The sequence below is a fragment of the Buteo buteo genome, chromosome 5 (genome assembly GCF_964188355.1).
Source record: "Buteo buteo chromosome 5, bButBut1.hap1.1, whole genome shotgun sequence".
Taxonomy (NCBI): Eukaryota; Metazoa; Chordata; class Aves; order Accipitriformes; family Accipitridae; genus Buteo; species Buteo buteo.
The window spans coordinates 4757994-4785554 of NC_134175.1; the positions used below are offsets into that span (position 1 = coordinate 4757994).

The 27561-nt window shown below is 43.8% G+C and overlaps 1 protein-coding gene across 5 annotated transcripts in view; it reads right to left on the minus strand.

The window, feature by feature from the left end:
* Window positions 1-4898: 4898 nt before the first annotated feature.
* RERE (arginine-glutamic acid dipeptide repeats) overlaps window positions 4899-27561 on the minus strand; it is a 256784-nt gene continuing 234121 nt past the window's right edge. For 4 of the 5 annotated variants that reach the window (XM_075027299.1, XM_075027302.1, XM_075027301.1 and 1 more), the window contains 11 exons: window positions 22038-22200; window positions 19714-19806; window positions 18735-18934; window positions 17296-17457; window positions 15694-15807; window positions 13366-14753; window positions 12732-12954; window positions 10721-11444; window positions 9484-9630; window positions 9042-9222; window positions 4899-7982 (listed from right to left, as the gene is read on the minus strand). In XM_075027299.1, coding sequence (XP_074883400.1) covers window positions 7949-7982; window positions 9042-9222; window positions 9484-9630; window positions 10721-11444; window positions 12732-12954; window positions 13366-14753; window positions 15694-15807; window positions 17296-17457; window positions 18735-18934; window positions 19714-19806; window positions 22038-22200 — 3429 coding nt within the window. In that variant the 3' untranslated portion in view covers window positions 4899-7948. The remainder of the gene's footprint in view (window positions 7983-9041; window positions 9223-9483; window positions 9631-10720; window positions 11445-12731; window positions 12955-13365; window positions 14754-15693; window positions 15808-17295; window positions 17458-18734; window positions 18935-19713; window positions 19807-22037; window positions 22201-27561) is intronic. The other variant, XM_075027303.1, reaches the window with a different exon arrangement.

The window sequence follows — 27561 nt, forward strand, 5'->3', positions numbered from 1 at the left end:
TGGCGAGACACTTCACAGTGGCCCTATGACAACCCTAGCATTTTACAAACCATTTCAGTTCTGTATCACAAGACACTTGTACACTTTCCAAACTGTGGCAGCAGTTGCAAACATGCATCTGCTCATTCTGCAAAATCAGTATCATACTCGTTTTTCTCTTCTTGAGAAGTAACATGGTGGCACCAGGAGCCAAGTGAAAGATGCACTGGCACAAGGACACAGTGTATTACAGGGATTTGCATATATACTGAAGACAAACCCTTCAAAATTCCCGAAGGTATAGCTCCAGAAACTGTTTAAACACTTGACGCTCTCCAGCCTTCTTTCTGACATGCTCCTCAAGGTTGCCATCCTTCCTGACACGTCAGCTAGAAGGGGAGTATTTTGCTATCTCCCAGTACGTATCTTTAGTGGCCATCTATCTATACAGTGCTAGTAAGTACAAACTACGATCCTCATTTACCCTCACGTCTGTGTGTCCCGTCCCCCCCCCCCCCGCCCCAAACAACAGCTAGAGGAACATTTGTAACTTAAAAAGACCTTACTGGCAGATACACTGGACATAGTACAATTTTGTCCACTAGAAGGTTTAGGGCTGAGTGAACCCTTTCATGTTAAAAGATCAGAGGATCCAGAAAATTCATGTAGTTCAAAATGGATACTTCGACTGTTAAATAATTCCCTCCATTAATCCCCTCCCGCTACTTCCAATAAATTGTCACAGACACTCCCTCAGTGACAAACAAAACCCTCAGCATTATGAAGTGCTGAAACTCACTGGAACTTCTTAGAAAAACTGAGTAGTGTGTTCCTTTACTCCTTTGTTACTGAACATGCTCTTGTGCTTCTTAGAATACTGCTATTGGTATCTGTTTTATTTGCTACTATATAAAAAGCATTAAGCTGTGAAGGAATGGACTAGAGAAGCCAAAAGTGAAGGATAAAACAGGGACAGTTAGATGACAATAAAACAATCCAACTTAGAGGGAGGAAAACCCCCCAGGAAGCTGTGGCTGAGTATTCTGAAAGCATACATTCAACCACGTTACCAGGCCAAGAATACTAGATTCCTTGTAACTGCCTAGACTTTGTAATTAGGGTTCATTCAAACAAGCTGCAACGCCAGAGAAATTTCCATCTTACAGATTTGGCTAATATTCTGTTCCAGCAAAACCAAGACCCCAGGCGAAGTGAAATACAACTCCACTGACATCACGCACAGCTGTTTTCCAAGGCCAGTGCATCAATTTATTCCGTAATTTCTCTCCCATACACATGTTTCCTGGTGCAGGAAGCTCAGCCTTGCAGCTATAGCGAGAGACAGGAGTGTTCATAAGCTAAGCAACAACTCTGCAGAGCAGGCTTCTTTCTGGTGACATTGCCACAGGTAAGGACGTTGGACAAATATTTGAAGAGCTAACAAATAACAAAATGGAATTGCAACAGGATTCAGAAACTGAAAGACCCAAAGTCATCCAGAGATGGGTAACAATACCGACTGCTGCAATCTTTTCCAGGTCCTTCACTTTGACAACTGTACTTCTGAGTTACCATAAGTGTGCTTTGGTGCAAGGGGAAGCACGCTACTTCATTAATATTAATAATCAGTAAAGTTACTCATGCTTACATTGAAGCTGGGCTTGATTTAGTGCCCTAAAATTTACATACTCTGACTTTCAAAACCTGAGAGATGTGCAAGCAATGCAATTATCAAATCCTGTCCTGGATGTGACTTCTACCTGCCAAGTGTCCTCCACTCATTAAGTGCTATTTTTCATAGTGCCTTTTCCCCCTTCTGCAGAGCAATGCAAGATTAACCTAACCCTTCCCACTACTCATCCAGCCAAAAAGTGGATTTGAATGATGTTTACTGCAAAGACTCATTTCCCTCATTTGTGAGACCCAGAGACATGCTTACGTTGTGTCAGAAACCTGCGCTGCATCAACATTCACCAGTACATCTGTCAGGTGCCACGGGTGACCATTCTTAGAACGCAGTTTTGCAAAATGTCTGGGAGTTTATAGAGATGAATGGTTTTTTGCCAGATTCCTCCACTTGGTTTTTCTTTAGGGGGAAAGTGGGAAAGAGGACAGGGAAGCACATTCCTTTATCTATACATATGTGTAGCTGAATTTGCAGGGGCTAAGTTACCATTTCCACAGAGATGAGCATTTGTAAAGAACAAAAAACAAGCAGAACAGTAGTTTGCAAAGGATGACTTGTACATGCAGGGCACTTAAAAGACTCTTCCCTCCAACATCAGACATTGAGTCTTTCTGATACACTTAGGGTGAGAAACTACCCTGGAAAAAGACCCAATACAAAGACCAGCAAGGCTTTCTCAAGCTTACCTGTCACATATGAGAGCAAGCGAGGAAAAACATCCGGGACTGTCAATACAGAAGCAGCTGACTGGGACATACAGAAAAGCACCTGTCACAGCAACACGGATGGAACTGAGCAGAGAGAACAAGCCCCTGGGTTGCAAGAGTCCTGGCTGCCTCAGGGACCAAAGGATACTTCCCACGAGGAGCAGAGAGGGACCCAGCTCCTTTGGGGACCGAGGGACACTACCAGGAAGGGCAGAGGGGAAGCTGGCTCCCTTTGGGATCAAGGAACACTGCCAGGAGGGGCCGGGGGACAGTGTACCCCAAGGTCTGGGCTTCCCTCCACAGGCAAACAGGCACGGCTGCTCTCAGAGAAAAGGCCGTGCCCCAAAATTCCCTCCCACTGCCTTTTCTGTCACCCTTTTCCCTGTCACAGCAGAGGAAAAGCTTTTACCTGCACTCCGCCACGCCGCCCGCCCCGAGGGTGTCCCTCACAGGACCTTCCGGAACCTTCCGGAACCTTCTTCCGCGCCAGCTGCTCCCTGTGCAGCACCGCCCCTCAGGAGCAGGGCCGCCCCCGCCCCCCCCCACCTCAGCTCCACACAGCCACGGGCACAGACCGTCCGCCGCTGCCTCTCCTCACCTCTGCCTACAAAAAAGCCGCTTTAAGATCGTCAGGGACCAAACCCAGCGCACAGGAGCTTCTACGAAGACCGGGAGTTTCACAACAAGCAACGTAAGCGCTACCTTTTGTCACGTTCAAGGAACGGAAGATCAAGTTCCTGAACAAAACACACCTGGCTTCATCTTTTCTCCTTTTCCCTAAATGAATGTAAGTTGTAAAAAGCTAGCCATGGCCTAGGAAGGATCGAAACCCTACTGCCTGTGTCACTTTTTACAGCTGACGTGACATTAGAACGAAACCTGGCGATGTGCATATAACAACGCCATGCGATAGATGGCTTCCCAGCCCTTCCCCTTGCAATGGCAAGGCATCGTTAACACAAGACCACTACTGCAGTAGGGACTGCATTGTTCAATTTATGGAGTAATAAAAATCCTCTTCAGCCTTGTCCCCATAGGATTCATAATTTTAAGTCTGGAAACTTAGAACCTGTAGCAAGAAAGAGAGGGCAGCCTAAACCCATTCCAGTTCTACGTTAAGTACAAGGAATTACAAAGCCGAAAGAAATGTCAAAATAAATACCATAGCACATGTTCAAGCCAGCCTCAGAAAAAGCACTTTCAGAAGCTATTTCCAGTAGACAAGAACTGACCTTCCCCTTACAAAAGGCCACGGGGTATAAATAGAGCAGCCTCTCCAAATATGCAGCTCCAAACTCCCATGTAATTTGCCATGAATACTTCTCCGTCTGCTTCAAGCACACTCAAACAACAGGGCACTCTTTTCTCGCTATACTCGGAGCACTAATTAGCTTGAACTGGAGTCAAAATACCTCACTATTTCTGAAAAATCACAGATCAAAACCAAAGCAGAACTAGACCAAGAACGCAGCCTTCCAGTATCCCTTTTGACCAAACATTTATTCTGTAAAGATACTCACCACCTCTCTCTGTGGCACTGCAATATTTCCCTAAGTTTTCGAGATGCCGATTATCATGAACTGCAGATATGGAACACTCAGATAGCCAGCTCACACAAATACATTATAATCCCTCATAGATGGAAGACAGGGAGCCACTACAAATGTACACAAACATGTAACCTGATGCAATTTGAAAGCAAATTTTAGCTTTTCAGCAGGCAATGAATAAACAGTGAGTTACTGTGCATCTTCCTCTCTGCAATTATCATCCCTTTGGAATACATCTCTTGCCAGCTCTGTACCAGTTGTGTGCAAAGATGACTCTGCTGGCACAAAGTAACATCTCTTAGAAAATAAGATGCATGAAAAACTCGGCTACTGGGGTATATATAGTGTACTACATCTAATTTCAAGCTTACACTTCATCAGTCATTAGGCCTCATTCTCCCCTGCATGTCTTCTGAACAACTTTGGTTCACAGGCAAATTTAAAAGACGACAACAGCATGCAGTCTTTCCTACTCTGTTGAAACTGGGGGAATTATCCTCTCTAGTTTAGAAGTTCTCGTCTTTCTACTCTTCTTTGGCTGACGCAATAGAACTGATGCACACACTTCATTTTAACCACTTGTTTGGGCTCAGGCAGATCAGTGGCTGCAATACATTACCACCGTATACAGAAAGCCCCTGAAGTCACGACAGCCAAAACATCCTTACACATTCACTCTTATCAATTTGACTGCTTAACTTACGGAAAAATATGCCAAAGTTACGCAGTATGGCCCTCGAGCATACATGTGCCTCAGGGAGGCAGAATATACTCTGGAACTGGACATGACATTGGTGTTTTGTGTACTGTATATTAAAAATAAAATTACCTCAAAGAAGGAAAAAAAATAAAGCCAAGAAAAACAAGACAGCTTTGAAGCAGACAAGATGGCCATGCCGGCACCCCGTATTATCCCAGATGAAAATAATTCTTTTCCCACTAACAGCAATCAACAGACACATTTCGCTTGCAGGCAACACCTGGCTGCTGTAGTGTAGCTTGGTTTTATTTATGTCCACAAATATTTCAAAAAAATTACAAAATACTCAAATGGAGAGAACACAGAAGTCACGATTTCTGGGTTTCTACTCTGTTTACACTGTGTTATCCCATGGCAAACTACTCATATATACATTAAGCTTCAAGATATATATAAATGTAGCAGTCAGAATGTACACTCTGCTTTAACGGTGCAGTGGAACAAGCTCAACCATGACGACATAGAACAAGAGAGACGTTTCAAAAACACTAAAGCAAAATTAAAAAATAAACTTTCAAAACAGAGGAAAAATAAGAGAGATTTCTTAAAGGAAATCAAAAGGTCTGGGTTGTTTTAACAGGGCATCGAACACCAAGATGGCTTCAAAAACCACTGCATGTAAAGTTGTAGTTAATCATTGGTCAAAAATGGAAGAATTTCAGTGCTTATTTGCTGAATGATGGGAACAAAAAAACTCCCACAAATTATCAGAATGCTTTGGGGGGGGGGGGGGCGGGGACGGGAAGAAAAAAAGAGATCGATGAAAAGCTTTTGAACAGACTGCAAACTTCAGCTAAAAAAAAATACAGAGAGAGAGGACCATGGGAGGCAATTAGCTTTTTTTTTTTGTCTTTTTTTTTTAAAACAAGAACTATAGCTGAAAATAACAGCAAAAGAGAAGGATCAGAAGAAATGGCTGAAGTGGCTGAACTCCCCCAGACTCCACATGGTAAAAACAAGGAGGGGAGGTTTAACTGAAATGTGCCTAATTAGACTTTTAAAGTAAACTGAGGCACTCTCTCTGCTGAGCAGACCGATCTCACTAGCTACTCCACTGTTAGCAAAAGTAAAAAAAAGTTACTCAGAAGAAAACCATTTCACCTGATCACTGCAGACAGCGACTGAAGGCATTGACTGAAGAAGACTTTATCATCCTTGATTCTAGATTGACCTCATCGTTTCCAAATCTCAGAAACACTAGCTGTTCCTCCTAATACCTTCACAGAGAGTTCAAATATAGCAGATGGAACTGATTAAACGCTATTGCAGTTCTTTAGCACTGAGAAATCTGGAATGGAGGACAGAAAAAAAAGGAAGATCAACATCAGCTGAAATAGTCCTCCTCTTCCTCCTTTACACTCTTGCCTTAAGTGAAGCTAGAATACCCCAATGCATATTTTTAATTGGTAAATTGATGTTACTAACTGTCCAACAGTAATCTTTGGGCACTAATGCTGACACTGGTTTGAGATTCGTGAGGTGGATAAAGCACTGTGCATGCCATGCCTTCCATCAGAATGTATGATTAACTACAAGTTTATCAAACATGGCTCAGTACAGTCCTATGACACAACCATCACACTGAACAGTCTACAACAGCAGAGAGAGAGCACTCGTGAGTTAAGAGAGAGAATGGGGGAAGTTATGCACCAGCAGAAAAAATGGCCAGCAGATTCAGATGTCCATTGGTTGCATCACCCTCTGCTCTGGCAAAGAAAACCCATGACAAAATAGTGGGGGGGGGGAATTCTGCCTAGAGGGTAAGCAGAGCTGTCTCCAAAAGAATGCTCTCTGGGCCTTCTGTGTATACCTCTCCTTTTACCATTCACATGGGAACTAGCCAACAGGAGTTATTCTGCATGGACCTGTTGTGTTGGGAGTCAGTAAATGTGACTGTCCGTATATACGGTTAATCCCAAAGTAGTAAGTTCCTGAGATACAGAACACTGGTGGCAGTTAAAAAGTTTTTGCTTACAAAAACAAAACTAAAACAGTCAAAGAGAAATAGACTGGTCTTTGCAAAACAACTTTAAGAACACTGAGTTGCCTAGTTCACTCTTAAGAACATATCAAACTTCAGAGGCCAGAAAGAGCACATCCTCCAAAAATATGCACATGCATACAAAATTCTGGCTGTACTAGTTTGAGCCATGGAACATTTTTAAAAAGAGATTTTAGAACAGATTATTTCTTTGAACTTTTGCCTAAAGTCTAAAACCAATGTAGTTAAGACTATGTTTCAAAAGGTAGTAGGAAAGAAGTGTATTATGGCCACACTGAAAATTAACCCTTGAAGTAGGCATCAAAAGGGTAAGCTAGTTCCAAGGGACATCTGTACTGCTGAGAAACCCAACTCAATAGAAATCATCTGCAGAACAGAGAGATGTAACACGAACAAAAAACCCCCGAACAACCAAACCAACCAAAAAACCAAGAACAGAAACAGTCATTTGCAACATTATCCCTGCAACTCCCTTTAATGCTTATTGTTGATATCAAACCAAATTTCAAGCTTTTACCCATTTGAAATTATTGATACCCATCATTCCCTTTAATTAAAGGGATAATTATATATATATATTTTATTAAAAAATCAACTCTGTATTCTGTCAATACCAGGTAGGAATTCACAATTTGTGATGTTACTGAAAATCAAGATAAACGTTTCTGGAGTTTTGTTTTGTTTTGTTTCTCCCCTCTACCCAAAAAAAGTTATTTACAGACTTAAAAAGCCATGCTGCAGAACTGAGCTCTCTTTAAAATTATGAAGATTTCCTACAATGTATTAAAATAAAAGTAGATTTTTATTATTATAGCACTTGGATTCAGAGCTTGTTATGTCACCTACTTGCAATCCTTGTTTTTTTTTTTAAAATAGCTATAGATGCATTGAGTGTCTCTTCACGCACAGTGACTTGTGTTGTGAACCTGATTCTAGCACCTACTCGAAACAAACTAGTAAGAAAAAAAAAAACCCAAGATTGCAGGAAGTTCTCTGAATATTCCACACAGTCCTGTATTTTCAATAGGCTTCTGAATACGTTGTCATGCAGGGAGACCCACACCAGTCTTGAGAAATCTTCTCTACAAATGAACACTATGCTGATAAGTCTCTACTTGTTGGGTGGTTGCTTCTGTTTTAAATATATAAAGAAATCTTTATAAGATATTCTTTTCCTTTTGTAGCTCTTATTGTACGTAAAAATGTTCCACTCCTTCCCAAGGACTGGGGTTTCCATAGCCAGCATTACAAATAAATAATTTATTACAACTGTTTGTCGCCTTCTTTCTTCAGTCGACTGAAAGAGAAAGAAAACTCATTTTAACAGAACGAAAGAGGTGTCATGACACTTCAGAGAGAGCCTGCCTTCCTGCTAACCTCACCCGGGTGCCCTGAAGGGAACAGAGGTTGCAACAGGACTTGCGAGCTTTCAGCACAAAAATGAGAGCCATTGTAACAGCAGTGATAACACTGTCTGTTGTGGGGGGAAGCGATGACCTTTTGCTACTGAACTCCTTACATGTGAGCAAGATCACTAGTGCCAGCTCATCAAGCTTTAGCTTTATCTGCAGTTGCAGATACGACAGTCAGCTTCAGGCAGACTGGCTGCCCCCATGGCACAAGGCCAGCAGGCAATTTTGGATAGCTGAAGCAAGGACTGAAACATCAGAGTAACGCAGTGCAAGGCAGGTGTTTAATATGCTGCTTCCTATGGATCCTTGCTACTCATGCAGAAGGACCCTTGCTAGGTGCTGGTGCCTTTTTCTTCTTAGCTGACATATTGTCAGTGGTCATTGCCAAACAGGAACTAAGGTGGTGTCATATCAGGTAGGCCAAGAAGAGAACCACTCCACTATCAACACCATATAGCATTCCGGGGAGAAAGAACGCACACGATTCGTCTAGACATTCTCAGCTGGTAATGCAGGATCCGTATTATTCACACATTTCAACTTCCTATTGCCGTTAATAATTTCTTAAGATCTACTGAAACCCTCCCCTCTTCTCATTCATAAAGCTTTACCCACCCTCCTCCACTGTTCTCAAGGAAGAAAGAGTGATGTGGAAGCAGCAATCGTAGTAAGTATGACACTAGAAACCCCAATCGGAAGCAATTCTGCAATGGAAGACTCAACTAGTCTACATCCTGTGCCAGTAATTTGGACCTAGCTTCCAGTCCACCCTATCACCTCTGCCCCAATTAAATCCTAGTACAGCTTCACCATCTTCCATCACTGCATTAGGACAGTAACTCAGGACACAGTAAGAAAGGCAGTAATTCAGAACAAAAAAAGATGGAATATGGAGGAAGCTGTAGCACCCCCACATCTCCAAAAGCCTTCATTGCACCTCTCACCTGTAATAATCTTCCTGACTTGGTAGATGACCACCATGCATGTGAGGATGCCCATGCAACCACTGCTGCTCCATTGCCAGTCTTTGCAGCTCTGCTGACTGGGCATGCATGGCCTGCAGCTGGTGGGCTGCTGACATAGGAGGTGGAATGGCACCAGGCAGATCTCGTGGGTAAGGAGTACCTAAGAGAGAGTTGCCCATTTTTAGACACTTGTTTGCTATAAGGTCTGCAGAGAGCTGTCCCATGAAGTTTTTTGGGTTTTGCTTGGGTTTTGTTTTTTAGTTGTTTTTTTTTAAACAAACCAACCACCCACCTTTGGCTGTAACCTAAGTTACAGCTCAACTGCACCAGCTCCCCTCCCAAGAAATGCTAAGACCCAGAAGAAAAGATGACAGTTCAGATAAAGAGCCAACCTTCGTAAAGGACCATAAAATGCTCTCACCAAAGACTGGATGTCGGAGCATTTCATGCTCGTGAGGTGGCTGCCCTAGCAATGGGTTGGGGATGGTCCCAGGTGGATAGGGAAAACGTGCCAAATGGGGTCCAGCTGCTAAAGGATCCACCAGCGGGTGAACAGGTCCTGCTGAACCTTTAAAAGGAGGAAAGAAAGAAAGCAATCAACTGCTTTGGGAAGCATCGCTCACTGTTGGGAAATCAAAAGCCCTGATAGACTTGAACTGGATCAGCATTTGGCCTAACCGGCATGTAATTACCAGGAGCTTAGCTCCATCCAATTTGAAACCCACTTTTCTACCTTCAAGTAACATCAGCTTACCAAACAGTCTTAATTGTTAAAGCAACAACCCAGGACTCTTATTTTCTACAAGAAAACAAAATCCACGAAGCAACAGGGAAAAACAATAATGGTCAACATTTAGGAAAATTTTTCCCCAAACTCGCTCCTAGTTCCCCTTTACACACACAAAATTGACGCACTAAAGCATCCTTCTGACTTTACCAATACTACTTGATAGGCCAAAAGCTGGCAAAAACCTTTGTTCGCAAAAGATACATTTTCACCATCCTTGTGTGGAGAGGGACGCCTGTAGACAACCTCTCTGGTGTCACTTTAACAACATAATGAATTCTCTTATGAGAATCGTGACAGACACTTTCACCTCAACTAAAGCCAGATGGTTGGCATGTAAAATGGCTAAAGAGATGAAGTCTTTCTCTCCTAATTTTTTTTTTCCCAGCTCCTATAAGGTAAGACCAGTTTCAGCTCCTTTCTGGCTGTAACTTGTAACATAACAGCCTTTAGCATTAGCAGCGTTACCAGTTCCATGACATCTCTCCTAGTGAATTCCCTTCACCCAACAGAGTCTCCACCTGTACACCAGACACCACTGTAAGGTGGTACTCTAGAACTCCAGTACTTTTAAAAACAAAACAGCAAACCTTTTACAGTGACAGTGTGCAGTCTCAGCGAAGATCGCTGTACTGTTACCATCCTTTACTGTATCACTGTTAATGGTCCACCCCCCCCCCACCCCAAAATAACTGTTTGCATTCAGTTATCACAACCTTATACAGTACAGAAGTCACATCACATACAAGAAAGCAGGGATTTTGCTACTTGAATTCCAGAGTCACAGTCTGCCTGTTTTGGGTAGACTTCTGCTAACAGCCCAGGAGAGAGGTTCCCTAGGAAACTGCCTAGCCCATTTCCCTAGGCTCACCTTGATGTAAGGGATCCTGCTGATGTAGGTGTAAATGCGAGTGTATGTGTGAATGTTGGTGATGGTGAGGCGTAACATTGAACATCTGGAGCCGTGCCAATGGGTCATTTGTCAGTGATGCCATCCGCTCAGCGTGTATTCTCTCTGCTGCCAGTCTGTCAGGGTAGCTCATTTCAGGCCGTAACTGTGGGCCTGCCAGTGCAAGTCTCTCTCTTTCAAGGGGGTTCAAACCCGGATGGAAGGAAGCAAACGGGTGAGGTCCTGCTGTTGGGGGAATAGTCAGTGCACCATGCCTGGCAAAATGCTCCATGGGGTTAGTAGCTGGGTGCAGTGCATCTAGCTCTGGGGGCTTCACCTCAAAGCCAGGTTTCATCCTCTCTCTCAACTCCCTTTCCCGGATTTCTCGCTCCCGGATTTCCCGCTCTCGCAGCTCTCGTTCCCGAATGGTGGGATCCACATTGTAGAGGCCAGGCATATGGTAGGCCAGAAGTGGATCGGTGGGGTTCAGGGGGACAAAGAAGGGATGATTACGGTTTGTTGGTGACATGACATGAGGACGGGCATATTCACTCAGTGTTCGTAAAGCAGGTGTATCTGGACCAATGTAAGGTGGTACAGCAGCAATGGTCGTTGGCGGAGGCTCAAACGAAGGTCTCATGTGTGCTGGCCCGCTGAGCTGAGACTCTCCAAGACGGCCTTCATGGGAGGAGCTGGATACTTTCTGCTGCACAGAATGGGGGAAGAGAATTTTCATTCAAGACATTTGGCTTAAAAACACAGCAGGTACACACTTCCCTTCTTGTGCTTCAAGCTCTAAGAGGAGACAAGTTCAGCCTGCTGAGCCTCACGACTCCCGCAGTTGTGTGCTCCAGTGCAGTTTGTCCAAGAACTGGATTCTGCCTACCCCGTAGGCCAGAAAATAGCTACTTAGTGTAGCTCTGAGGCTGCCGCTACAAACTGCTTTACAGCTACTGGAGCAGCAACTAGTTGGTACATGTCACAGCTATGGGCAACAGTTGGCTGGTACATGTCACTACAGACTACCAGTCTTGTTTTCAGTGTGTTCTTCCTCTCCTCTCCACACTCACTTGTATCCCAAAACTTACTAAACACAAGGAAACTCATCTCCACAACATGCAACACAACAAATTCCACTCCTTTCATGTCAGGACTTTGCATCTGGCTCTCCCCTCCCATACAAGAGCAGCATAGCGCTTCTGGGGAGGGCAACAAGCACGGTTTACCCGCACAACTGCCCAAGGATCCCTGTCCCCAGAATAAAGCAAAGTCCCCATACATGACGTGTCCCTTAAAGGACAGATGCTATATCCTGACTTTTATAAACCTACAGAAACACATAGCTCTAATTCATATATCTGAAACGCACCAAGGAACGGGAAGATTTTAGCACCTTCTTTTTCAGCATCAGTAATTTATTAACAACCTACCAATTCTGTGGGCCCGGAAGTAATCATTCCTTTCTGACAGGCCACAGAAAAATGGATTACTTGTACTGGCTCTTTATACCAAGACTGTCGGTTGGGTCTCCCCGTTAAAAAAAAAAAAAAAAAGTTACGTGCCTTTAATTAAGTTTACTTCAAATTTAAAAAGTCTTCAGATCCCCTTTTTCTAGCAGACAGCACTCTTATGCCTGCACAGTAGTACAAGGTACACAAAAGCATTCACTATATCTGCACATTGTGCTTTTCTACTGCAAGTGACCATAAATACTTGGCCTAGTTATCCCCAGCTGCATTGGCTTCCCGCACATCAGAAACAGACCAGGAGCAGAAACTCTCTCTTTCCTTTAAAGAGAAGAAAGTCACAGGCAGGCCAGGAGGTGCTCATAGCTGGTTGGCTTTCACTTAATACACAAGGCTCCCATATTCACAAATACCTGATTGCACATGCATTAAAGCGCTTCTGGGGATTTGCATTCTGTAGTCACCATCCAGGTCAGATCCTACCACGCCAACTCCCTTAAACAGCTTTTAGCTACAAATAAACCTACCGCAGCTCTTTCTGCTTCTCTTTCACGCTCCCGCTCCCTCTCTCTCTCCTTCTCTTTTTCTTTTTCTCTTTCCCTCTCTTCTCTGGCTTTCTGCTCTGCTTCCCTTTTCGCCTTTTCAATGGCCTCTTCTCTCTTCTTGGCCAGTTTCGATCCTGCCAGAGGCATAAAGTACAAGTCTGCTCTCGAGCATGAATTGTAGCCACGGTCCAGGTGCTTATAGAACCTGAAAGAAACAAAACAGAAAGAGCTTAGCCCTGGGAAAGATGCAGGAGTCTGGGATTTAAGAGCTGCATATCAAAAAAAACCACCCCATAAAGTCCCTACGCTTATACAATAGCACTACCAGCTTCCCTGAAAGCCATGAGAAAATTGATTGTACTGTATTACTCCCCAGACAAGCGGAGTATAAAACCCCTCTCACAGTTACAAACTGCAATGCCCTCTCTGAATATGCTGGCTGAAACAGCACCTTTCCAGAAAAGCAGAGCAAAATCATGGTAGAAAGAGAGGCTGACAAGACGCTCACATAATATGCACTCAGCTCCCGCGGCAGCTAGTTTCTCAGCTTTTGGGAGTGCCTCGCTGCGCAGAAAAACAGAGCGCACTGAGAAAGCCCTGCTGACAACCTCCGTACCTGGCTGACTGACTAGCATGACTTGGTGTATCCACCACAGTAGGTTCTGGTGATGGACTTCTGGGTGGAGGGGGAGGGCTTTCTGGTTCCTCAGCTTCATCTGGGACTTCTTCTTTGATCTGAATAGGTGGTAGCGTGCAGGCTGTCACCACTGGCACGTTTCCACTAGAAGCTGCTGATGTGGAGATGGAAGTCTGAAGTGGGATGCCAGGCACAGTGGGTGGCGTGGAAGTGGAGGGGCAAGAAGGAGGCGTGATGGAAGGTGGGCCTCCGGGGACAAAGGGATGCTGAGAAAAGGGGGGCTGCGAGGATACCGGATGGAGTCCCGATGGGGGGTGATTAGCAGGCGGGGGAAGGCTCTGACTCTGCGTCAGTACGGGAGGTTGGGCTTGCGAAGACTGCAGGGGTTGGCTTTGAGGCATCAGCTGCAAAGGAGGAGGGTGTGCGGATGGAGGATGATGAGTCGAGAGGGAGCTCAGAGGTTTTAAAGCAGGTGGTGGAGGCAAGTTGGAGTTCATTGAGAACGGAGAAGGGCCAGAGAGATGAGGAGGGTGCTTATGGGATGGAGCAGTGGGGAGCTGAGGGATTGGGGTAGTAGGGGGAGGTTTGATATGAGGCATGGCCATGGGTGCAGGCGGCAAGGGCTGCTCCCGCGGAGGCTGAGCCTGCTGCAGTGAGGTTGCAGTCGGCAGGACAGGCTGCGTCACCTGAACCTGGAGAGCGGAGTGAGAATGAGACGGTGCTTGCGTCTGAAGGGGAACCTGAGACTGAGATGACTGAGTGGGGAGGGAAAACGGCTGGGAAGGTACAGGATGAGGCAGGAGGGGCTGAGCCTGCAGGCTGTGAGGGGCAGGCTGGGCCTGGCTGTGGAGCGGAGGCTGCGAGTGAGGCTGAGAAGAGGCAGGGGTCGGCTGGCTCTGCGACACGCTCAGAGGCTGCAGAGGCGGGTGGGGCGACGGGAGCCTCTGCGGGTGCAAAGCGGGGGCCTGCTGTATGTGAGAATGAGGAGGGGGTGGCGGTGCGGGGGCCTGGGGCTGGCTGGGGGGCTGGGATGCTGACGGCGAGACCTGCGGCGGAGCCGAAGCAGCGCTCGACACCGCCGGCAGCGATGCCGGTAACTGGGTCGATATAGGTGGCGTAGGTGGAGGAGCCTGGCCAGAACCGCTCTGTGCCTGAAGCACTTGGGGCTGTGCCTGCAGCACTTGCTGTTGAGCAGATGAATCGGAGTCACTCTCATTGTCTTGAGGGCTAGGGATGCTGGGTGACGTGCTCCGGTTATCCTGGTCAATGTCCTTGGGATCACTGCTCCCTTCGTCATTGACACTGCGGCTGTCCGAGCTCTCACCTTCGCCCTCACCCTCTGAGGGAGAGTTTGGCCTGCTGATCTCCTGCGGGGAGAGGGGGAAGAATAACCACAGTGCGTGAGGAAACTGCACAAAGAACATCACCAGCATGCCACAGGACGCAACTTGTTACCCGTGCTGTGCAAACACAAGTGCAGGTACCACCCTTTGAACCTCACGGGGCTTAAAACAGCACAGGCAACGTATATATCCAAAGGGAAGGTGCAAAAGACAACGGAGCTAGGCGCTTTTTAGTAGTGTCCAGTGACAATGGGCACAAACTGAAATGCAGGAGATTCTGCCTGAATGTAACAAAACACTTTTTCACTATGAGGGTGACCAAGCAATGGAACAGGTTGCCCAAAGCAGCTGTAGACTCTCCATCTTTGGAGATACTCAAAAGCCATCTGGATGTGGTGCCGGGCAGTTGGCTCTAGGTGGCCCTGATTGAGCAGAGGGGATGGACTAGATGACCTCTAGGTCCCTTCCAACCTCAACCATTCTGTGATTCTGTAATATGGAAAGCTCAGTGCCAAAATTCCCAAATCCTGTGCACAGAGTGAACCTGGTCAGGTACACGGAGATGAAATGACATCTTGAAAGTATTTCAACTGAGCTTTGATACCATTAAGTTAAGAGAACTCCAGTGGTGGTTTTCTAACTTGCCACAGAAGAGGAAAAAACAAATTTCAATTAAGAAAAAAAAAAGGGGTGGGGGGTGGAAAATAATCCAAGTATACTCCTATATGGTTGATATTGATATTGAAACAATGACAACAAAAAGACTTCTGGACTTAGCCCATATCATTCCACTGTTTTTCAACAGAAGGAACACATTATAATACTGGTTGCTTTCCAGCCACAGATTAAGTTACGATTTGCTGTGGCTTAAATTGATTTCATGTTTTTGGTTTGTTACTGCGTTTGCACCCCCTCTCACTCTCAAACCATTCTCCTAAGAGAAATATTCCTCTGTGGGACTCACTTGAGTTTTGGATTTTTTGGCATTGGACCTGTCAGGTTCTTCTGTGTCAGAAGCTGCCTTTTCCCGCTGCCTCTTGGAGTTCTTGAGAGGAGAAGACACCTCTTCTTTTATCTTCTGCCACAAATGAAGCAGAACACAACAGTTACCAGTCATGTAAATGCAAAAGTGAATTGACCGTATGCCAGTGCTACCATATTTAACACAAATAAGCAAGAAGGGTTCCTATGGAGCAGGAGAACTGATCAGAAGTTGAGAAAGTCAGTATTTAACAACAACCCAATACACATCTGTCCCTCTGTCCAATTACAGGTTGCAGGGCAATCTGTTCAGAAGCTGCTGCTCTATTCTGCCATCTGCCACGAGCAACTTCCAGAAGCCTTGCATCTACATAATGCACTAGCCACTCCCTCTGGAGGTCAAATTTAAGATAGAACTCAAAACAGACTGCAATTTTACTCCTGCAGACAGAAACCCAAGGGGCGGTTTGCACACAAACCCTGCACACATTTCTGACACAAGCTAGTAAGAAAAAGGAATATCAAGTAAAGCATTCCTCATCGTGCAGATGCGGTCTCGAGCTTTGGAAGCGAAGGAATATTTTAAACACAGCAGTTGTCTTCAGCTGTGCAGAATGAGGTCTATCAGGAACTCATACCAGATCAACTGGCCCAGTATACTCTTCTAAGAGACCACCACCAGTTGTTAACAGAGGATGGAGCAAGAATTTCTGCAGTAGACAGGCACAGGATAAGCCTCCTTCTACAACATGAAAGTCTTGCTTTACTCCTGATATTTTGAGGGCTATTTTTATATCCCCTCAAATATAGGGCTAACAGTGAGTAGCTATTACAAGATTACTACCTTCTTTCACGGCCTGGGACAGCATTATACATCACATAATTACCTAACCTAGCTTCAAATTTTGCTAAGTTCTCAGTTTTATCATGTGAAAACTTGCTCCATACTCCAGTTTTGACTTGTGGGTTGTTGTTTGTTTTTTTTTTTTTTTAAATACTTATTTTTAACTTGCTACTTTTCAATTTACACTGCTTAATGGCAAGCCTTCCCGCTTCATCTGGCTTTGTTTCTTCAGTACTCTCTTGGAAAGGCACTTATTCATTTAAAGAGACTAAACTGTCAGCTCGCTCTGAAAAATCAAGCAAATATACATACAGAAAAACAGTAACAGAAGTAGTCTCAATTACTACATATTCATATTCCTTTGTAAACAAAGATTAAGTACTGCTTAAAAAAAAAAAAATCCCCAAAACTGTCTACTTGCCTCAAATATAGCATTTCTGATCTGTATTACTTCCATGAGCCTAACGCTTGTATTTGCATCCGAAATTGAAGGATTAATTTATCATAAGAGCAGTAAGGTTATGTGGGGATACTTCAATGGTTTTTATCACTACACGTCCTTATGTACAGGAACAAAGCATCAGTCAGATGCACCATTAAATTTTTTGCTTATCCACACAAGTCGGAATTTCTAGGTCACTGAGAGATTCCCTGGCCTCCTAGAATCTGCATCTCATTTAGCTGACTGAAGAGGCCTCAGGTGTCCAGTCCTAACAAAAAAGAAGAATGGGAAAATTTTACCTTGGTAGACTTCTTCACTGAATCTGCTTTGCTGTCATTACTGGAGGTGCTGGCAGCGCTAGGAGAGTTGCGGCCACTGGAACGGATGTCTTCATTAATAGGTGAGGCTCTACCATCAGGGCTGGCTGGCTGCTTTTTACGACCACTACGTAGTGTAGACATCTATTTGTTTAACAGAAATAAAAGTGTATCAAAGTCAGCATTTGTCCAGCCTCTTCACCTTTTTCTGCCTTACATCGGGGGCATGGATGGACCACTCCTGCTAAGAGCTTGAAAAATGAAAAACCAAGAGCATTTAACATTGTTACAGTTTTTCTTGAAAGCTCATCTGGACTTTAACGTAAAAGGAGGCAAATCCTTTATTTGTCTACTCAAAAACATTAAGTGCTGATTATTTTATTCAGTAGTGTCTGCTAGAAATGACAACATTAGAAAGATGTTCCAAAGCTGCCGCTGTTTGCATGCTAAATTTTCTTCATAAAATGCACGCACGCACATTTGTAAGCGTGCATACACACACAGCAAATGAGGTAGGAGGGGACCCTCATGTTCCATTAAAAAAGAAAGTCTATCTGTTGGCATTCAAGCAGTCAAGACCCATTTCTAAAATCACAGATTCAATGGGCTCCTGCTATGCCATAAGGAATCACAGTAGAGTATATTTCAATAATTAATGCTGTTTCCCTCCCAGTTTGGCAGTTTTTTGGATGACTGGCTACCATAAAAACAATGAAGCCAACCTCACCTGACAGTGTAGCCTCACAAGATATTTACAAGCAATGGTCATATCATCATGATCAGAAAGATGGAGGGTGGAGGGCAAGGAAAAGAAATATCTGCTGCTTTCCACCAGCCAAAACCAAAGCAAACATCAAATTAACTAGAGCTGCTGTCAGAGTTCTCACAAGTGACCTGTGCACAGTAAGGCTCCTGGCATTTCACCCCGAGTAAAAACTCTGCGACAGAGCACGCTAACCATAGGAGCAAACTACAGTTTTCCGTAGGGAAGAGATTTTAACTCCAGTAATATGAGGACACCACATGAATGGGATTTAATTTTTTAAAACTCTTCCTTTAAAATAAGCCCAAGGGTTTCCCTCTGACAGGATCCAGCTGGAAGAAGGATACATACTAGTACAAAACCTGTAACAATACGCTGATCAAATGCCCCCTTATGACGACAGTCCACTGCCAGTCATTAAAAACACGGAAATAACAAGTTTGACTAGAACTCGCAGAAGAGACATTTAAGCTCATTTTTCCAAAGTAAGCCTCAACCTCAGCAAATCTCTCACTTGCACACACGAATGGAGCAGCAGGCACGTTCCATGGCAAACAAGCAAGATGGAGAAAGCGTCATTTTAGAAGTTTGACTACCTTTTTCCAGACAACGCCTCCTCTTTACAGAAGAAGCTGCAATGCAAGAGTGTTAAGCCTACCGAGCCTCGACTCCGCCTTGTCCTCATGCTATGCTTTCCACTAAGTCCATCATCTTCCTCTTTGACAGGCTTAAACATAAAGGGTGGAGGGTCTACAGGCTTCTCAATGGGTGGCAGCTCTCCGTATTTTTTGAAGTGAATGCGACAATCAGTGCACAACAAAATGTTTTCTCGACCGCCGTGGTGCCAGTCCTTGGAGGCTTGGGGCAGGAAAAGCAACAGCTTAGAAATATGCAACATACCAGATAACTCGGCACAAACAGATTGCATTATTAAAAAAGCACACGACTAGAAAAGTAGCTGCTTTTCTATGGGCAACAAAGTCAGAGAAATTTCTAGAAAACTTTGTCCTGTTTCAGGCTTAGTCTGTGTTCCCGTGCACATCTTCAATATTCAATTTACAAACTATTTGTTTACTTAAGCAACCGCAGCTTTGAAAACAAAGAAAGCAGCATTATTTGCTCTACTTGGGAGCTAACAGGCAGCTATTATTCTCCAAAGCTGTGGTTTCTTCAAGTGAAGTGAACTATGAACTTCTCATTTCCTTCCCTTCCCTACTTTGGGGCTCATACTTCCATGCCATGCATTTACCCAAATATCAGACAACCTTCAGGAATACCTACAGGAACGGGGCTGCTGCAGAAGAAATTTAGTGCAGCATAAACAAGTTTTGTGTGTGACAGCCACAGTCCAGTATTGATTTGCTATATCACAAATTGATTATATAGATTACGGATTATGTAGATCTTCTCCCTGTATAAACGTCTACCTCTCAGGATTCTCCTTTGTCACGGCAATATTAATTTGCAGTGGCAAAGCATGATTAACTCTGCTAGGAATGCTGCATATTTTAGCTGATTCAACCCCACATTTTTTTGAACAGCTGTACGTGCACATGAACTGCTCTTGCTTGAATGAATCTGCATTAAATAGGCAGTAGCAGAACGGAGAGAAATACAGCAATGAATTGGGCGCATACTGGTTGTGAAGCAGTGACGACAGGCGTAGCCCTTCAGTTCCTGTTCACTGTCCTCGCTGTCAAAGTCATCTTCACTGGCCGAGCTCAAGTCCACTGAATAAGTAAAGAACAAGGGAAGAAGAGGAAAAAGGAAAATAAAAATTCAGGATTTTCTAGTTCCTCCTACTTGACTAAAATAACCATTAATAATAACAGTTGTCACATAAGTTCTGTGACTTCCTACAACCACCTTGCCTCGGATGGCCATCATTTCTGATTCTGCAAACTAAGCAAGGCCAGACCTCATTGGTCTACAGATTAAAGGAAGATTCCAGGAACACACCAAGTCATACAATTCACAGAACTTTTGATTCAGTAACATGGTACTTTTCCAATTAAGGTGTCATTCACATACTGTTCATGCTTAGAGAGGCTGTGCTCCAAAAGCGTAATTTTCAAGACAATGGAGGTTCACCTCTACAACCTGGTCAAATTTAAAATCAAAGATTCTATACCTAAATCCTACTGTTACTAGATTCCGTGGACAGATACTGTGGTGGCTTTTCTGGCTTTTATTTTGTTTCTAGACTTCATCTTCTAAACCAGATGGAGACTGCCACTAGGCTCTACTAGACAGTGGCTATATTTAACCCAAGAGCTCAAAGCGTTTTTTGCGTGGAAGAAACAATGCTTACATATATATATAATGTACTTGTTTGAAAAACATGTTGTGATTCTTTTGGATGAGAGGTACTACAAGGATACTACCAGCTTTCCAATCCTTACTGCAAGCCTCCTTAGGAGTTTTAACCTGTGGCAAACTTACATTTCGAGAATGTCATGTTTCGAAGAAGTGGAGAATATGGAAAGGGTCGCTTTCCTTTGTGGCAAACAGTATATAGCAAATTAGCCGATTACAAGGCTGTGAGCTAAAAAGCACCATCTAACCCACTGAAAATCCGTAGACATCAAAAAACTGTATCTTACCCCGTCTTCTAAAACAACTCAGGAGTAAATCCTTTCATATTTAGAGCACTGCATTTTTCTAGCACCACCCCTATAAATTCACAACATAACAGGTCTATAATTTGTCACAAGCAGAAAGCCCTGTGGCTTCTCTTGTTCACATCTTTAATTAGAAGAGAACTCCTTGATGCAAGAATACTGCTTTTCTAAAGTTTCCAAGCGGGTATTTTGTAATACATGCAGGTTATAGAGAGGGAGGGATTCTACAGTACTTGCCATTAGCGTTTGTCATCAACTCATTACCCTTCAAATTAACACAGGGTCCCATTTAATAACAGTAGCTGCTAGCACTACCATAATTTCTACATTAATTCTTGCAGGTGTTTAAACCCTGACTGCAAAATTGACACCAGGCTAGGACTTGCTTTCTTTTACTAAATTGATTTTTATTCTCATCCTGCAGTCAGATCCATATGGATGGGTCCTCCCAGCCACATATGCTCTGAAGCGCTGAGTATCTTGGATCGAGCTGCAGAGACAAGATCCTCACTTCTTGTGCACATGGAAATCAGCAATAAATCCAATCAATTTCAGCAAGGAGAAGCTAATGGCCCTTCCTTGCTACCTCGCTAATACCCTCTCCAGAATTCTCTGTCCTGCCTGCTCACCACATTCTCTACCTCCCCCATATCAGCACGTCTGCCAATTTCTGCCTTCCACATAGTCCCTTTTCTTTAGAAGGCACGTGAAATGTGCTGGGTTTGGTCCACAGAAAGACTTAAAACTCACAGGGTAGCGCAAGCCTTTTACATAAGGGTAGAAGTTTATACATCCATATGGACATTACTAGTCATAATCCTTTGCAGTGCAGTACTTTTCGCTGGTTTGGGTAATTATTCTTTGTTTAGAAACTTCTGCTTCAGTCAAGGCCAAAGTTCTTCCAAGATGTGTTAAGATACAACAGTGCTGGCTGCAGCACGCAGTCTGAGATCAAGTAGAAGGTATGGGTCACCAAGTAAGGATGAAAAGGCCTTCCTTCCGAAGGGATGAAGGACTTGCTTCTTTTTGCATTTCCTAATCCCCATTACTGTAATAAGCCCAGAAAAAATACAACACAAAACCAAGGAAAGAGTAGGGAAATTCAGTATCGGGGCAACGTTTCCATCCTTACAGGATGCTTTTATGTTTAAGAACTGCACAAAGCACTTGGTGATCAAAGACGCCTACCACATTCCAGCATAATGGTATAGGAACAGGAGAGGGCAACTGCCTGAACTCCATTTCCTTGCTTCATTCACTTGAAGGTACAGCACCGTTACATTAGTGTTGCTCCCTGCATCTAAACAAAGATAAATGCATTGCTTTTAGCTTCCACTTACAGAATTCACTGGAGGGGGGCCTGGAGGGAGTGTTGACTGGAGTGGAAGCAGTTCGAGTTTTAATTCTCCGAAACACAGCCTGTCTTCGATGCCTACGGTGGGCTCGAGAACTTGCTGCTTCAGGGGTTTTCTTCCAATAGTAATAGAAGGTGATTAGTTCTCCCTGCAAATACAGAAGGAGTATGTTAGAGGGGCATGCAAATCTGACTTGTCAGCTTTTTTCCTCCCTTTTGCTCTCTGTATGCGTGCACATGTATTTTTGTAGGAAGCTTCATGATGTTATTTCAGCCAGACAAAAGAATCCTTTAGATAAGACAGAAAAAAAAAAAAATCCTCCTTATTTTGTTTGCTTTTGCAGGGGAGGAACAGAAGTAAATAAATGCCTTCTCACTCCTCTCCCCCTCCCCTAGGAAAGAAAAGAGGTTGGCTAGTGTGTATCCAGCTTCCACCTGGATGCTGCTGGCATTGTTGGTCTCAGCAATTCGGAAGGGGGGGCCCTTGCCCTGCTGTCAGCATCCTGTTGACATCTCTGCACAGCTCAGGAGGAACAGCATCCGGAGAGGTACCACCTTTCAGTGAGCTGTGAGAACAAGTAACTGATAACTGCTAAGAATTCTCTGGTGTTTACAGAAAGAATAAGGATCAATTCGAACAGATACTGCCATTTTGTCAACCTACATTCTGCGTACAGGTATTTTTAAACATTCCTGCTTAAGAAGCTGAAAGTTAGAATAATAACATATTCAACAAGAAGTCCATAACCGTAACTCAACCCTACTACAGTAAATCGTGTTTTAATTTGAATATATATGCCCACATCTAAATTAATTAAGCAGTTAAAAGAGCACACCTAGAGAAATGAGTGATAATTTCACAGCATAATGAATCTGGCTTACATTCAAAAACTGGAGCAGCTGCCATTCAAACTAGCGGATGTAACGCCAAACTGCAGAACAGCATGTGGTTTTAATCTCTTTTCTCTTACTTTGAAACCCCACCATTTCCTGGCGACTTGTCTGCCTCTAAGGTAAAAGGTGTTGTTTCTTTCAAGTTGCAAGAGAAAAAATGGAGAAGTTCTAACCAGCCCCTTGAAAAATCAACATCAGAACAAACATACCTGAATTGCCCACAAAAAGGGTTTCTTTGAACTGCACTTTATGTGATCAAATAACATAACCTCAGCCCGCTCCCTCTGTGGGGAAATCCTGCAGCCTATACCCAGGGCAGATCACTCAAGTTAACTCTAATAAAGACACACCCTTAATGGAAACTCTCCCAAGGGCCTCAAACAAGCAATTATAGCCATAACTCACATCTGTACCACTGAAACACTTGAAAGACAAAAGGAGGATGTTGTTCTAGACATTAACTGCTGACATTTAAGACAATTAAGAATTTTACCAATGCCTAATTTAAAAATAGAAACACCAGAAAAAGAACACAACCACAACTTTGATTTCTGGCAATAGACAGAATAGATGCATTTTTAATCTGCACTGCTATAGACTGGGATTGATGCTACTGATCCCCACCACAGACTCAAACAATATTCACACCAAATTGTATTCACAATGATACCTGGTGAGGAGGAGGAAGGAGTAAGTGGGCAAAATTAATCGTTACCTACAGGTTTTGACTCTGAAAGGACAAAAGCCCCGCTAAAAACAAATAAATAACATAACTCTTTCCCGAAGAGAATCTAAAACTAAAATGGGTGCAGGCTGGTGACGAGCATTCAAGCTATGTTAGATCTGGGAAGAACACAAGAGTTCTGACACCCAGCACCCTGCTCTGCTTCTGCATGTTCAACTGCATGTGTTTGCTTTAGAAATACCATTTCACTTTGAGTCCATTAAGTGGGCTCAAAGTCCGTCCGCCACAACTGTTTGTCAAACTGAGGATATGACCTGTGCCAGGAGGCAGACAAAGCTCTGCAGAAAAGCTTATGCAATGCTTTTCAGAGGTAGAAAGTCTCTTGCAAATGAAGCCAGCCACATTTTACCTATAAATTCATTTATATCAAATCTGAGGTGTCAGCACCAAGGAGCAAGTCAGTAAATCCCATGTCTTTATGTCAGTGAATTAATGTGTCCTCTGACATACAGCAACAGCAGAGTGCAAACCAATCTGTTTTCCTCCCATCATAAAATAGGAAATGGAAACCTATTTGAGCTCTATTTACACATCGCAAACCCATCAGGTCCCAAGGGAAGTCTAACAACTTATACATGCACTACATCATAAACCCAACTTCTCAAAAAGACATGGTATATATTTCTAAAAAATACTAACTTCATGATCATAATGCTTTTTTTCTAAGACCCTCCCAAAACTGCACAACTGCATGCTGATAAATATGAAATGGAAGTTTATTCAACAACTAGGTTTACTCCATCTATGAAATCTGCATATATTAAAGGACTAGACAATATTCTGTACTTCAAATTCGTCACACTGCACAGCTACATGACTCAGTAAATGACTCAACCTTCTGACAAAGACGCCGAAATAAAAGGCAGAGAGGAAGCATACACGGAGAACATTAATGTTATATACACACGCACAGGTTAGACATGGAGTACACTGAAAAAATTCCATGCCAGATCTTATTAGCTGCCTGGCTATCTAATATTATATTGTCTACCTAAGGGATTAAATGCTGGAGTGGGGTGAGTCAGGTAGGATTAGAAACGGCATACTGGTGTCTGCACGGGTGGCAGAAGCTTCAGCACAAAGGAATAATTCAGGAAAGCTTTGGTTCTACAAACAGGGAGTAAAAACAGCTTCCAGCTTCACTGCAAGTGAAGTCAAATGAACTTTAATCAAACATGCATAGTGTGCTGCCGAAACCCATTGCACATAAATTCAGGGAACAAAAGCTGTTGCAGAAATCAATAGCCTACTGAAACATTAACACAGGCAAGCATTGATCAAAAGGCCCTTTTACAAAAGGCAGCCTTGCAAATTAGCTGCTGTTTTTGCTTGCAAGCAAACAGAAAAGCATAAATGCTGCTGACATGAATGGCCTATAATGATCATTTTGTTCCCGGCGATCTCACCTCACCTCACCACAAGGTCTCGCAGTCAACACATCCTACATCTCTGTACTATAATTGCGAACAGCATGATGAACTGAGGCAGTCTGGTGCTTGTTCACTGGGGGAGGGCTGAGAGCAGCTGCTCTGAAGCTGTTTTTCTGGGTAGCAAGTCTATACCCAGGGGAATAGTCCTAACCTAACAACCTGCAAATATATTGTATGTCTCCTTTGAAGTTTTTAGTGCCAGGAACTGGGTATTGGTAGCAACATACGCACTAAAATCACATGAGATAAAGCAGACTGAACCGTCCTTCATTGCATCATTACACTTGTTTGACTTAAGAGTGACATCCCCCTCATTTCCAAACTTCAGAGATAAATTAATTAAGGAAGGGGTGAGACCATTGAGGCAACTACTACCTGAGGCGAGGTCTCTGGCTGATGGTGGAAGAGAAACTCAAGGCGTGCAAGCCAAGTTCAGGGAGGGCTGAACCTGCTGCTTGAAACAGTGACCTTGTTTATCACTCTCTAATCCAGTTTAGTGGCCTGAAGAGCACAGACCATCTGAAGGTAGGAGGAGACTGTCTCCTTTTGCAATAAGCACAATCCAACTGCTTCTGTCGCCCTCTTCTCTTCCCTGCACCCAGTAACACGCTCCTGTTGAATCAAGCTCTGGGACCAGCAATTAAACAGGCATTAACAACCACTGCAAAGCCTCACAACGAAATGGTAAACTTAAACAATGCACGGCCCAGCTTATCACCACTTTGCAGGTGAAGTAGCAAAAATTGTATATGGTTGCACATACATGACCCATACTGCATGTACAAATGAGAAACAGGAGTATTCAATGAAGCAGTCCCTCATAGCACAGGCAAAACCATTCTTCAGCAAAGCTCCCAGGCTAATGAATCAAAGCAGTGGTAACATTCCAGATATTTGGTGGTGAATTGTCCAGTACGAAGGGTTTCCATGTCCTAGTCACTACTTCTTTCACCAGAACTGTCAGGGGGCTTCCTCCTGTCCCTGAAATCCACCTCATCTCAGACCCCAAATACTGACGTTGCTGACGCAATTGTCCCTTTGTACCACTTACAATAAATCCAATATGTCAGAAGGAAAGTCCCAATAAAATGGCCCACACATCTACTCCAACACTACCCCTCAAATGAGAGGCTCTAATTCCTGTGCTGTGCCACATCCAAGGAAGATGCTGTTAGTGCTCTCCCTGATCAACTCCATCAAGGAACAGCTTTTTCCATCAGTGTGCAGAGAAGATTCATCTCTCTCCCAATCTGCTTAGTTGTTCAGAGTAACGGCTTCCCCTCCACTTGATACAACGCCACCTCTTTTCTGCAAACGCAACTCCATTTTTTTTTATGTTAACATCTGATTAACTGTCCCGAGCAGTTTATCAAACACATATAAAGCAAAATGAGAAGCATTGTTCAGGCTTTTAATGCCACCTTTCCTCAAGAACATCTGCTTTCCCATTACTGAAGTTTCACAAGACAGAGGGGATATGTCCTTCACTAAAAACCACGGTTCAGCTTTCATCAATTTTGAAATACATCCGGAGCTCCCAACCCCTCAAATCTCTTGCCTTCTCCTGCCAAGGCCATTTCACCCCATGTTGTAGGTACATAAAAAAAAAAGTCACGCTTCATCTCTTTTTAGCTCTGTTCTAGGGATTATTTTTAAAGAGAAAGAAAAGGTTCAGATCCACTCCCGCAGGAATATGCAGCGGTGAGACTTTCCCTGCAATTCAGCTCTGGAGACTGAGCTGACGAGAGTCTTCAAGTGCCCAAAAGCCCACCATCCTCCCTAACCCAGCACTCCTGCTTGCACCGCACAGGCTATCTGCACGTTTTAGGAGATTACTGCCTTGGCACATAGCACCTTTCTCTTACCTCTCCCACCATTTTCACCCACTGCTCTCACCCATTTTTTTTTTCAGCTCAATCACGCTCTCCAAGCCACATCACGAAACACCAGCGCAGGCCTTACTAACTCTTCCCCAGCCTTAACAAACTAACGTGAGCGCCAGCAAGTGCTGCATGCCCTGGTTTCTCCCTTCTTATCAGTAGTTTTCAACCGTAAAATACACAATGCAAGCTGTGCCCCATGTTTGTGTTTAGTCTTGCCTTAGGTAAACAAAGGATTAACACTGTGTATGCATTTCTGGATTTGAGAGGTTTTGACAGCCCTGCCGCAGCAGACACTGCTCCTATGGAAGCCAATCACACAAACACATCAACTTACCTTCAAGTATCTGTTATGGTATTACAGAGTGAGCAAACATAATAATTGCTGTTTAATTTCCCCAGAGCCTAGCTCTGCCAGGGAAGGGGAAAAAAAAAAATAATCTTGGGGGAGGGGAATAGCTTTACAGTAATTAAACAGAAAAGGTAAATGACAACTCTCTTCAATGGCTATAAACTAGTCATGGCAGACCAGAGGGGAACAGATTGCCCAGCTGTGGCCTT